This window comes from Marmota monax, unplaced genomic scaffold (genome assembly GCF_021218885.2).
Source record: "Marmota monax isolate L192 unplaced genomic scaffold, Marmota_monax_Labrador192_F-V1.1 WCK01_AAM20220418_F8-fsc00004, whole genome shotgun sequence".
NCBI lineage: Eukaryota > Metazoa > Chordata > Mammalia > Rodentia > Sciuridae > Marmota > Marmota monax.
The window spans coordinates 14325163-14337915 of record NW_026692881.1 but is presented as its reverse complement, the minus strand read 5'-3'; the positions used below and the strand labels follow the sequence as shown (position 1 = coordinate 14337915).

The 12753-nt window shown below is 49.8% G+C and overlaps 1 protein-coding gene across 6 annotated transcripts in view; it reads left to right on the top strand.

Moving 5' to 3' along the window:
- The window catches only part of Crtac1 (cartilage acidic protein 1), a 134627-nt gene extending 126842 nt beyond the window's left edge, over positions 1-7785 (top strand). For 3 of the 6 annotated variants that reach the window (XM_058581192.1, XM_058581193.1, XM_058581194.1), the window contains exons 12-15: positions 3264-3409; positions 4075-4117; positions 6478-6621; positions 7072-7344. In XM_058581192.1, coding sequence (XP_058437175.1) covers positions 3264-3409; positions 4075-4117; positions 6478-6621; positions 7072-7193 — 455 coding nt within the window. In that variant the 3' untranslated portion in view covers positions 7194-7344. Of the gene's footprint in view, positions 1-3263; positions 3410-4074; positions 4118-5787; positions 5850-6477; positions 6622-7071; positions 7345-7445 lie in introns of those variants that run through there. The other 3 variants (XM_046450531.2, XM_058581195.1, XM_046450533.2) reach the window with 3 other exon arrangements.
- Positions 7786-12753: the final 4968 nt, after the last annotated feature.

Sequence of the window (12753 nt, the reverse complement as noted above, 5' to 3'; positions counted from 1 at the left end):
CTTATTCCTCCTGCAATATCCAAGTGAAATGACCCACCTCTCAGAGTGGCACCAATGCTACCGCTATACCTTCCCAGTTTATGATCATGTAACCACTGTGTTCATTGCTCCCACAGGAATCGGTTCCTCCAGGATGGGACCTTCTCATTCATGACTGAATCTCAGATCCCTGTGCAAAACTTGGCACACAATGACTGCTGGGCATGGGTGTGGAGTGGGCAGTGTGACAAAGGTACAGCAGATTGGGACTCTGGGATCAGACAGGCCTGACCTGAGGAACCATGGGAAATCCTCTTGCTTCTCCCAAGGCTCAGCTTTCTCATCTCTAAGTTGGAAATTATAAAACTAATACCTTCCTAGCTGGGCGTGGTGGTGCACACCTATAATCCCAGCTACTCAGAAGAATGGCAAGTTCAAGGTTAGCCTGGGAAACTTAGTGCGACCCTGTCTCAAAATAAAATTTAAAAGGAGGCTGGGGGTGTGGCTCTGTGGAAGAGCCCTTGCCTAGGATGAGTGAGGCCCTGGGCTCAATCCCCAGCATGGCTCATTAAAAAAGGGGGGCAGGAATGAATTCTTCCTCGGGTAGGTGTTGTGAAGACTCAAGGCGATAACACCGTGAAGCACGTCGTAAGGTTTGGGCACATCGTCGGCCTTCACTGTTATTACCAACAAGGGGAAGCCCTTTGGGGACTGGTGGTGAGGATGCTGATGAATCAGCGGGCAGAGTTTATATTCCAGGGAAGAAGTCCATGCTTCTGGGAGTGTTGGGGTCCGTGCTTCTGGAAGTGTTGGGGTGCTGGACTGGCACACCCCTCATACGGACAGGGCTGAGTCCCAGAGAGGTGACCCAAATCCACAGGCTAGTCAGCGGCTGAGGAGGAAGCCCAGGCTATGCCTTGCAGGCCGGCTTGCCACAGCCCCAGCCCCTCCTGGGTCTGGAGAGGGAGGGCTGGACTGCGCCAGGCACCGCAAGTGCAGGCTGTAAATTTGTGATGGTCTATGAATATTCGGCGGCTCTTTTGAGTTATTTGTGGCACTTCAGGCAGGCTGGAAAATGTATTCCTGTCGCTGTTCTGTTGGCTTAGGTGAGAAACATTTGCTCTCCTTTGTCTCCTTTTTTTTTTTTAAATGGGAAATGTATAGTTTTTATATGTGCCAGTTAATTTGGGCACTGTGCACCCTAAAAATGCCAAATCTCTTGCACCTCAAGAGTCTACTTCAAAACAGAAAAATTAAACCTGTAGTTGGCACTCCTCAGCCCCTTTCCCGCCCCTCCCCAGGAGAAGTTATAGGCGGGGGAGGCAGAGCACTTTCTGGCCTGATAATTCAAACCCAGAACCAGGGTGGTTGGGCTCAGGAAGAGCTGGGCTCTGTGGCAAGAAAAATAACTGAGTACAGGACTGTCCCCATGACGCTGCCTGTGGTGCCCATAAGTTCAGGGCTGCCCTCCCCTCCAGGACTTGGGAATCTCCAGGTTGTGGCACCTGGTCCCACCTCACTCCCTGCAGACATAGTGACATAGGGAGACTTCTCTGAAGGTTGGAGGAAGCAGGGTGGGAGGGGAACCCACAAGGGAGGACGATGATGTGGCTGATATGTCCTCCACTGGACAGAAAGAGGTAGCTGGTGCTCCCCTCCATGATACTGTCCTGGCCCCCGCCCCTCAGCAGACCTCTGCACCCTTCACTAGATCCTTCTCAGTCTGCATGAGGTTTCCAGGCCCCTTTGCTAAAATACGAGAATCTCTTTTATGCATCTAAATACCTCACAGACAACCCTCCACCCCCATAGTAACTGTCATTGTCACATCCATTGGTGGATGGTAAGGACCAAAAGCCAGTATGAATCCAACAGCACTTTCCAGTGTCATTTATTTTCTGACAGTATCTACATGCATTAGGAGAAAAATAGACGTGCATTCCTATGAGTGATGTGCCATTTACTCAGACCAGGAATGATGCTTAAGGGACTACATAGATTTGAGTGTTCCCAGTGCTCCCCAGAGCATGTGTCCACATCTGGTCAGTCCAGGTGGGTGTTCAGCACTCCTATGTGTGCTGAGCACCATCTCCTGTGCAGGTGGTGGTCCAGGAGCTCATCCCCTCCCTGAAGGTGAGGCCCAGCCCCCCTGCCCTCCCCAATCCATCACCATTAGCCTGACCTTGCCACAGGGACCAGCCTGGTTCCTTATGCAGGGAGCCAGGGCAGTCTTTGACAAGCCTAAACACCTGACAAATCTTTCCCACCTGCTTTCTGCCAATGATGTAGCACATTGCTTTAGGGATGTGTGCAGATGGATTCACCGTGAATGTTGTCTGAGCTTCACCGCCACCTCCTGTAAACATCTCAGCTCTGTAGAATGGTCTTTCTCCAGTGCCCTCCACCCTATCTTTTCCAGGTCTTTATTTAGAGCTCAGCTCAAATACCTCCTCCCCAAGAGGCTATCCCCGAAGAGCCCCAACCAGCCTCCAGGTCCTCTTTACCCTGTTGCTCGGCTTTCTTCACCGAGCTTGTTGATATCTGGCATGATTGTTTGTTCATGTGTTTGGCCTCTGTCCCACATGAAGAGTGGAAGCCCCCTGACAACAGGGACATTCAGTGACAAAAGAGGGCCTGCCCTCTACCAGAGCTCCATAAATAGATATGGAAGAGGGATGCCTAGGAGTCCACAGTGACTTGGCTGCAGAGCTGGGGTTTGTCCCCAGGGGTCCCAGGATCCTGCTCCCCACCATGTTCTGTCCAACACACCAGGGTAAGTAGGAGAGTCAGGATTTGGAGTCCAGATGCCAGAGTCAAGTCGCTGACCACCAGGCCTTCCACCTCCCCAAATCCAGCTTCATGCTACTTGACTTGTGGTTAGAATGTAAATTCTACAGCTGTGCTATCCAGTATGGCAACCATCAGCCATGTGTGAATGTACTTATTTAAATGTATTTTTAAATCAATCATGTATTTTATTTAATCATGTATTTTATTTAGATGTAAATTTGTTTAAAATTAAATAAAATCTAAAATTCACTTCCTCAGTCCCACTAGTCCCACTTTGAGTGCTCAACAGCCACAGATGGCCATCAGGGCAGGAAGTTCTGTTGTACAGTGTTGGTCTAAAGAGGAGGCACCTCAAATCTGTCTTGTTCGTTTCCCTAGCCCGTAGAGGAGGACTCCATTAATGCTTTTATTACATGAAGGAATCCATTACTGCCAGTGCTTTGGCTGAGAGCCCCTCTCCCCTCTGCTGCTGACCGCTGTCCTTCCTCCCACAGGGAGGGATGAAGCCAGCAGTGTGGAAGTGACGTGGCCAGATGGCAAGATGGTGAGCCAGAGTGTGGCCAGTGAGAAGATGAACTCAGTGCTGGAGATCCTTTACCCCCGGGATGAGGACAAACTTCAGGACCCAGCCCCACTTGAGGTGGGCCAAGGCATCTGGACCTCATATCTAGAAAAGCAGACACCACCCACAGTCTCATGGGCTGTAGCATTGGCCTCTAGAATAATGGCGGGCTTCAGAGTGATCCCTCCATTTGTAGTCTGAACAACACTATCACATTCTCTTCTGCCTCTCAGAAATCCTAGAGAATTGTCAGAGCAAGTGTTTTGTATCCATTTTACAGAGGACAAAACTGAGACCAAGAAAGGGAACCCAAGGCCCACTGAGGCCTACAACCAGTTGTGAGCAGGGTTAAAAATTGACCTGTAGGTCCCCTGCAGCCCTCCTGGTTCTTTCCAAGTATCTTATGAGACCTCCTTTTGCCCTAAGGGTGGGGCTCAGACCCTGTACAGAGCCTCTGTGGACCAATCTCTGGTCCAGATCGGGTATGCAGAACCCATGTGAAGGGAAATGAGCAGAAGTTTGGATTATGTTCATTCTTGCCCCCTGCACACTATGCCGTCTCCTGTTCTCAGAGCAAGGCAGAGGGTCCTAGAAGGGAGGGAACTCCACCCAGGCCTTACGACTGAGAACACCCCTCATGCTGGAGTCAGAGTAACAGCTTCTCTGTGGCTGTGACTAGGAGGAGACCTGAGATGGGACAGTCTCTCAACTCACTGTTGTCTCTGCTTCTGCCCACCTTACAGTGCGGCCAGGGATTCTCCCAGCAGGAAAATGGCCATTGCATGGGTGAGTTGTCTGCGGGCCCCAGGGGACGGGCACTCCCTGGGAAATGTTGGCCTGACCAGTGGCAATATCCAGGGTGTAGACAGAGGGTGGAAAGGCAGGGAGAGGAAGGTGTTGTTCCCTGGGACTCCAGATGCCAAGACAACCGCCATATGACTCACCAAGGTGGGAGTGACCGGCAGGCTGACTCACTGCAGTTCTGGGAATTGGCAGTGTCTCATGCCATGAATATAGAGGATCCTGGGAGCCAGCATAAAGACAGTGGAGACTCTGGTGGGCGAGCTTTGTCCTGGTGCAGGTAGAATAGCCACATGCCGTGGCAGCCAGTGAAGCAGCCAGTAGGGTCTGACAGGCAAGGTTGGCCATTGTTGGGAACATCCAGGCAAAGCAGGGTGCGAAGTCACAGAGCAGATGGGAGATTACATACTGGTGCAGTACTAGGGGACAGGTAGCTTCTAGATGGTAGTGCCATAAAAATCCAGTGGCCTTCTGAAAATCTCCCAAGAGCCTAGAATAGGAAGGGAGCAGCCAGAGGCTCAGTGTCCACAAGACCTTCAACCTAGCGTCTTCCATTCTAGTGACCAGTAACAAGGGGTCAAGCCAAGGATTCCTCCTTCCTTAGACCCAAGTCGACTCTAAAGCCACACATTAGCTTCAGGCTAATGCATTTGCTGCAGAGGTACACAAGTAAATTAGACAGATAGCCCCATCCTCTCCATAACCAATAGACAGACCCACAGTGAACAGTCAATGGCCACACATGGGATCAGGACTGGAATGGGGCAGGGGCAGGGGCTTGAGAGTACCAAGGGTGGCCCTCAACCATCTGGAGAGGGTCCTAGAAGGCTACCTTGAGAAAGCAAGGTCTGAGCTGGGACCTGAGGGATGACAAGGAGTTGGACTGACACAGAGAGGCAATGTTCCAGAGAAGAGCCCTGTCTGGGCAAAGCACCTCAAAATGCAGAAGCATAGGAGCAGGGAGGCTCAGGGTGGTTGAGGAGGATGTGACTCCCCCACACTCCCCATGTCCCCACCCTGGCCTCATGCTAAACAGACAGTGCAGGTGTATGGAAAACGGTCTTCTCTGCATGCTGGAAGGACCCTTCCAGATCACCAAACCAGCCCCCTCCATTTTTTCATCATCCAACAGGCATTGATATGCCCCCTGCATGGTACCAAGCACCATGTTGGGCCCTTAGGGTGCAGCCCAAGTGCCTGCTCTGAGAGGTGTTCCTTCTGGTAGAGGGAGACTGACCCCAACCATGGGATCACATAGCTAGGCAGGATGGTTTAAGAACCTGTAAACAAGATGCTCTCTGGAAACTGTTCTGACCAGAGTAGGCAGGGAGGGATACTGGATAGGATTCTTTTATGCCAAGCCCCCAAGGATGAGAAGAATGCAGCCTCAGGATGAGCTGAGTGGGAAGCTCTCCTGGCAGAGGAGAGGGCAGGGGTGAAGAGCCCAAGGTAGGAAAAGGCTTGCTGTGCCCAAGGGGCAGGCAGGAGGCCCATATGCCTGAGATGACATGGAGGAGGCAGCACCAGGTCAAGGAGGGGCTTCAGGCTCTGGGAAGAAGGCTGGATTTTGTTCTTAGGGCCCTTGGAAGTTAAGCAGGAGAGTGACCTGATGTGATTCACATTTTTAAAAGATCACTCTGGCTGCTGAATTGCAGATTGGATTGGAGGGAAGAGTGGAAGCCAGGAGGCCAGTAAGGCGCCAACTGCAGAACTCCAGGCAAGAGATCATGGGGGCTGGGAATAGGGTGGTGGCAGAGGAGTGAGGAAGGTGGACAGGCAAGAGGTGCACTGTGGGGCAGAACGGACAGGACCTGCTGTGGGATTGTGTATGGGGGTGAAGAAAAGGGAGGATTGGGGGATCGCTCCAATTTCTTCTGGAGCAGTTGAGTAGATGATGGTAGCATTGATTGAGCTAAGGAAGATGGGAACGGGGGAAGGAGAGGTTTAAGGGCTGAGGGAAATCTAAAGTTCCATTTTGGACATATTAAGTTTGAGGTGTGTATTAGATATCCAGGTGGAACTGTCAAGTAGGTCATTGGTGAGTGGATTCATGAGTCTGGAGCTCAAAGGAGAGGTTATGGCTAGAGACAGAAAGTTTGCAGTCATCCATATGCAAGGAGATCACCTAGAGAAACTGTGGTGGATAGAAAAGAAGACCCAGGACCAAGCCTGAGTGCCACCCCACCATGTAGAAGTCAAGTAGGGAGGAGCCAGCCAAGGGAACTGAAGAAAGGACATCAAGAAGGGACATGCCCAAGGTCACAGAGTGAGTGGATCGGCACACAGCCTGAGCTAGGACCCACTGCCCCACACCTCCCTGGTGAGTGGCTCCCCTCACCTTGCAGATACCAATGAATGCATCCAGTTCCCATTTGTGTGCCCTCGAGACAAGCCAGTGTGTGTCAACACCTACGGAAGCTACAGATGCCGAACCAACAAGAGATGCAGTAGGGGCTTTGAGCCTAATGAGGATGGCACAGCCTGTGTGGGTGAGTGGGCCCCCAGCCACAGTCTAGTAGTAAATCAAAGTTGTCTTTCACTGGGAAGCTCTGGGTGGGCTGCAGATCAAGGTCCTCAGCCCTGCCTTCTCCTGAATATAGACAGTCTCCTTAGTCTACCATTGAGTCTCCAGGGAAAATCATGGCAGGAGCTTGGAGAGGCCCCATTACTACTAACCCCCACCTACAGGGCCCCAGGGGTGCTGTCCTGGCCTTAGGCTATCATTCTTCTCACCTCTCCTAAAACAAGCATTCCTACCTAGAGGTCAGCCCATATTTTCATAGCTGGGATATAAACTAACTCCTATGAGTCATCTTTTTCTAAATTTCTGAACCCATGTTTGTCTTCTTCCTCCCAAACTCTTTCCTCCACCCCAATCCTATCCCTCTCTCCTTTCTCTCTTCCCCATTCTCTACTTCCCTTCCCTGTCCTTTTTGCAGCTCAAGTGGCCTTTTTAGGTGGGTATTCTTCTTCGGCTGCCTTTAGAATCTCTGAGCCTCTATCTCAGGCCTCATATCTTTCTCTAGGCCTTGGACTTTGCCTTCAGTTATATGCACTTTAAACTCCATCAATAAAGGAAAAAAAAATACAAAACTAACAACCTTTGTGGAAAACTAAATCTCTCTCCTGCTGCCTGTCTCTTTCCATACCCAATAGATTCTGCCATGTGCTCCCTCTAAGTGGACAGCAGGGTGGCCATCTTTGAAAAGGGAAGTTTGGGAGATACTGTTGCAACCTTAGTTGTTTGTGAAGTCTTTCTTTGCATGTTTTCTGAGAAAACAGAAAAAGAAAGTCTCCCCTGTACCCCATCCAGCCTCCCTCACTCCTTCAGAAGAATCAAGATAGTCCTGTCTTTCCTGTGTTCTCGTGAACTTCTTATTTTGCCCTTAACAAAGATGGCTCCCACGTGGTTGCTTGCTCAGTTGATTCGGTAATGTATCATGTACCTGCTGGTCCAGCTTCTGCTGTTTCTGCTTTGTGCACCCTGACTTCCTGTGGCAGAAAAGCCTTATTAGAGTCCGAAGTGATTAGGGGAGGGAAAAAGGGTGAGCCTTTGGGACTCTGGATAAAAATGTTAAAATTTGAACTTCTTAAGTATTCTAGCCTCTTTTCTGGGGAAACTATGCCGATAAAGTCTCTGCTACATATCACCACCTAGCTAGTGGGGGCAAAATGTGTCTGGGCAAGATGCTGGTTGTAGCAGCAGCCCTTCTACCAGAAGGTGCTTGGAAAACAAGTCATAATACAGGGAAAGCACCACCCCAGGCATGAGCAGTGGTTTGGGTATATACAAAAATGTTCATTTTGGGGGGCGGGGGACCAGGGTTTGGATCAAACGAGGGATAAGAGATGAGCAATTGGCAGACAGTAAGGGAACACTCTTCGCCATTTACCTGGCGGAGGTCACTTCTCCACTCTGGGTCTCCATTTCCCTAATCTAAATGACAATAGAATTGGGCTGGTATATCCTCAAAGGCCCTTTCCTTTTTAAGATTCTTCCATATGTGCCTGGATGTGGGTCTGGCTAGTCTCAGGTTATCCTCATTTCTAGAAAGAACCTCGCAATTCAATCTTTGCAATGTGCTTAGAAATCTGGAAGCTCCTATAGCCAGAGCAGCCTTTAGGGATGATGTAACGCTACAGAATATGTTCACAGCCAGCCGCGGGTAGTGAAGGCGCATTATAAATCACAGATCTATTCTTCATGGGGGAAAAAAGTTGCTCCAAGATATAATAAAATCACACTTAAGAATGCAGCAAGCCTTTTAAAAACATATTTAACAAAAAAACTACCTTTTTCTGATATCATAATAATACTCCCAATAAATCACAAAATATGAGTTCCTTGTAGCTAGTGCTGTTTTTACACTCAGAACAGGAGCTTAAATGAAAAGTTTTAAAATGAAAACAGCTACAATTTCCTTGAGAAGCATAGACCAACTTAAAAATCGCTCTACTTCTGGAAAACTCATTCCTGTGTATTGACATAAAATTAAAGATCTGAAAGGGCCTCAGAGATGAGGCTCAGAGAGATGAAGTGATCAAGGTCACTCTGCCCAAGGTCACAGAGCCAACGGGTCCCAAGCCAGGGCTGGAGCCCTTTCCCACCATGGTGTCTTATCAGAGGAGTTAAGGGGCAGCTGTCACTGCTGAGACTATCCCCAGTCATTCCGGAAGCTGTTGCCTTTTTAGAACTAATAAGTGGATCTCAGATAGTGAGATAAGCAAAACCCAAAACCCACAGAGGGATGACTCCAAATGCAGTTGTAAATGACAAGATAACCGGGCCCATTGACTGGCCTCACAAGAAGGAAGGGACAAGACAACGGGGGAGATGGTCTGCCAAGGACACCAGAAGCTTCAGGATGACAGCTTCAGAGAAGGCATTGAACTCCTGTATTTCGAGTTTCGTGTGATGGGGTCTATCTGGGTCATTTCACTCTGTTCAGTGGGTGGAGTCAGAAAGGAGTTACAAAGAGGAATTCAAGGCTCCCAATTATTAGGAGCACAATTACAGTGACCACACTCCGGAGCAAAAAGGCTTTCCATTCCATTTCATTCATTCGTTCGTTCATTTAGCAGATATAGATTGGACACTTGCTAAGGGCCCAGGACTGAACTGGGCTCTAGACATATAACGGTGAGCAAAGGTAACCTGATTTCTGCCCCCACACTACCAAGTGCAGGGACCGGAGGGGGATAACAAAGGGCTTTCTGAAAAGTTTAGCTAAATTCTTGGTTGCATCCATTCATCCATCCATATATTTACTTAACAAGCATTTCCCGAGAACCTCCTGTGCTTGGTCCCTCCATAAGGAATGTGACAAGTTCCCTCCATTGAGGAAGTCAAGCCTCCTGTCCCCAAGATGCTTGTGTTAGGAAAAATATGAGACTAAAAGATACAGAAAACAGTTCAACATTTGGGCCCCCAAAACAGGAACTTCCCAGTGGACCGGGGTCCAGGATTTCTGAGCCAGGTGGCTCAAGTTCAGGGTATTCGATTACCTGTATTTTCTAGCCACAGACATGTGAGTGCAAAGCCACATGCAGGCTAGCCAGGCCCAGCATACCCATCCCCCTCTTATTCTAATTCATCTTCCTCTGAGACCTGCGGTGGCAGCATCGAATGAACCCTTGCTGCCCCCTTCTGAGCACAGACAGGTCTGTCTTTTCTCGGTCTCATAGCCCCACTCGGGTTCCTGACACCCTTGTTGGCTTATGCTGGATGTGAAGATGTAACAAAAACAACAAAGACCCTCAGGGGCAGGCGAGTAATGAAATGGGCCCAGCAGGGATGATACAGATGGAGAAGTGGAAACCCACTCCTGCCGAGCAGAAGGTGGGCCAGATTGCCAGACTCCATTTATCAAGAAAGGCTAAATAATAATAATACCATTTTCATCTGTCCAAGAATACAGCCTCTGCTCAGGAATGTACCCCTGAAGAAGACAGGAGTAGTCTGCAGCGAGTGAGTGGCAGGTCTGGGTCAGATCTAAACTCTGCAAGAATCAACAAGCTTAAGCCTCACCATGGTCCCAAAAGGAAAGTGCTATAATTACCCAGTTTCACAGATAAGCTAAGTGGTTTGTCGGGGTCACACGGCTGGAATACACAAAGGCAGGACTGGGTCTCAGGCAGTCTGGCTTCTCTGCCTGTACTCTTATCTACTACTCCAGCCCCCTTCCTCCAGGTGGGTAACTGCTTTACAGAAATGCCACAATCTCTCAAGCTGCAAGGTCACTGGCTGGGGTGGGAAGGATCGGGTACCTGAGGCAGGTACCTCAGTCTCCTCCAAGCCCGTAAAAAGAGACGGCCGTGAGGACCCTCGCAGTGGGGAGTTTGGCTGGCCTTCTCCGGTGCAAAATGGTGAAATCATCCGCCGGGCCTCTTCAAGGATGTGTCTACACAGTGGCCAGCCCTGCTCTGGGAAGGTGCCATTCTGAGGGCCAGGAGTCTGATTATGAGTCACTCTGGCTGCTATGGCCCCCTCCCAGGGTCTGGGAATCACACCCGGACTGGTGTCGTGGACCTCAGCCCAGGAAAGAACGCCACTGTAGCTTCCAAGAGCCGCATGGAGACAGGAGGGTGAACACTTCATTTTCTTAGGGAGCCAGCTGAGCTTTTCCAGCAGACTCCAAAAGGATGCCCCCCACCCAGACTCCCAGCCCAGGAAGCAGGCTGAGTTCCTGCTCCCTCCTCTCCCCCGCCCCACATGGTCACCCATCCCCAACGTCTAGCTCCTTCCATGTGTGGCCAGAACCCCAGCCAGGGGCCAGGAACCTGCCAAGGGCTGATGTTGCGTCTCCTTGGCAACAGGCACATCCTGGAAGGACAAAGAAGGAGGGCAAGAGAGCTTGGGCTGGTTCACACCACGGATAATGCCAACCCCGCCTTCAGCAGCTCTGTCCTCTTAAGGAGCTGCTGTTGAACAGTGAAGTGGTCAAAGGGTAGGCCATCAGAGGGAAAACGAGAAGCAGGAAGAGAAAAAAAATATCCTCAGGGAAAGGAGCTAACATTTACGGAATGCCCACCATATGCCAAGAACTTTACATATGTGTCTCCATTAATCCTCCACCCATCCTGCAAGACAAATGTTATTTGTCTATTTTATTACCAAAGAAACTGAGGCTCAGAAAGAATAAGTTACCCAAGGTCACAGCTAGCTAGAGTGACAAATACTATAATTCAAATCCCAAACTGTCTAGCTCTACAGCCTGGCTCTTAAGCCTTCTACTGCACAATCTCCTGATAATTGACACCTGGGGAAGTTACTTAACCAGATGTTCACGCAACATGCATTGATTAGGCACTTACTATGTGCTGGGTGTTGTTCTAGTGGCTTGGGATATACACCTGTGAGCAATGCTAACAAAGATTCCTGCACGGGTAGCATGTACCAGGGACTAAGTAATAAACATAAGGAGTAAATTGGATAGCATGTTAGAAGATTCTAAGGGCTGTGGGCAGCAGGGGAGAGAAAAAGCAACAATGTAATTTGGGAGTGGCGTAATGGGGGCACACTGTCATTTTAAATAGGGTGGGCCAGGGAGGGCCTACCTGGGAAAGTAGCATTTGGGTAAAGACTTACGGTAGGTGAGGAGTCCTTGAACCTCAGTTGCTCATCTGTAAAGAAGGGACAAAGCCTCACAGAGTTATTTATTACATTTGACTGTTAACCTTAACTCGGATACCTCATAGTTACTATATGAACTTGACGTAATTAAGTAGCAAAGTTCCGGATGGAGCTCCCAGACCTATGCAGTGCCATAGCCCCTGTGCTTTACAGCATATGCTGCTGGGTACCCTGGGGTGGTGGAAAGATGTGAAGGAGCCTGACCACTCCCAGGATGCTGACAGGTTAGCAGGAACAAGAACGCAGGACTGCAAACTGTCATAAAGGGGCAGAGCCAACCTTCCTGGGCCTGGGCTGTGCCAGGTTCAGCTTAGTGGTCATGTATGTCATCTCCAGATAATAGTGATAAAACAAGGTCAATGGAGCAGGTGGGCATGGAATTGACCAACCACACAGAGCAAAGGTCACCAGAAACTAATGAACTGGCTTGGGATTCAGCCCTCACCCTAGAACCCTTAAGCATTAAGTATAGAGGCACCTGGGAAGTCATCTAATAGAGCCCCGTCTTTTCATGTGGGGAAATTGAGGTGCAAAAAGGTCCCGTGACTTTCCCTAAGACCACAGACTCTGCCTCCTTCTCCAGGCCTCTTCCTGGCTCACGCTGCCTTCTGCTCTCCCAAGAGCTCAGCCACAGGCCATTCACAGTCGCCTTCTCCAAAAAGCCCCAAGTATTTCAGAAGCTCAAGTGCATACACAATTTCAGGAATAAGAGGCACAGTGCTGGTTCTTCTTGTGTTGTTGACATGGAAACTGAGCCCAGATCCATGACTACCAAGTGACCAGAAGGGCATGCTTGGGCCCTGGCACAGCTGGGACCAAAGCTCTGAATGACGGACAGCTGACAAGGAGAGTCAGGGGCAGTAGATGGGGATGAGGGTGGGACTGAAGGAGACTGTGTCCCCCCTTCCCAATGAATCCCACCTGGAACCCCATGCCCCCAGCCAGGCTGCCAGGAGGAAAGTAGACGGGGGCCAGAGCAATTCCCATA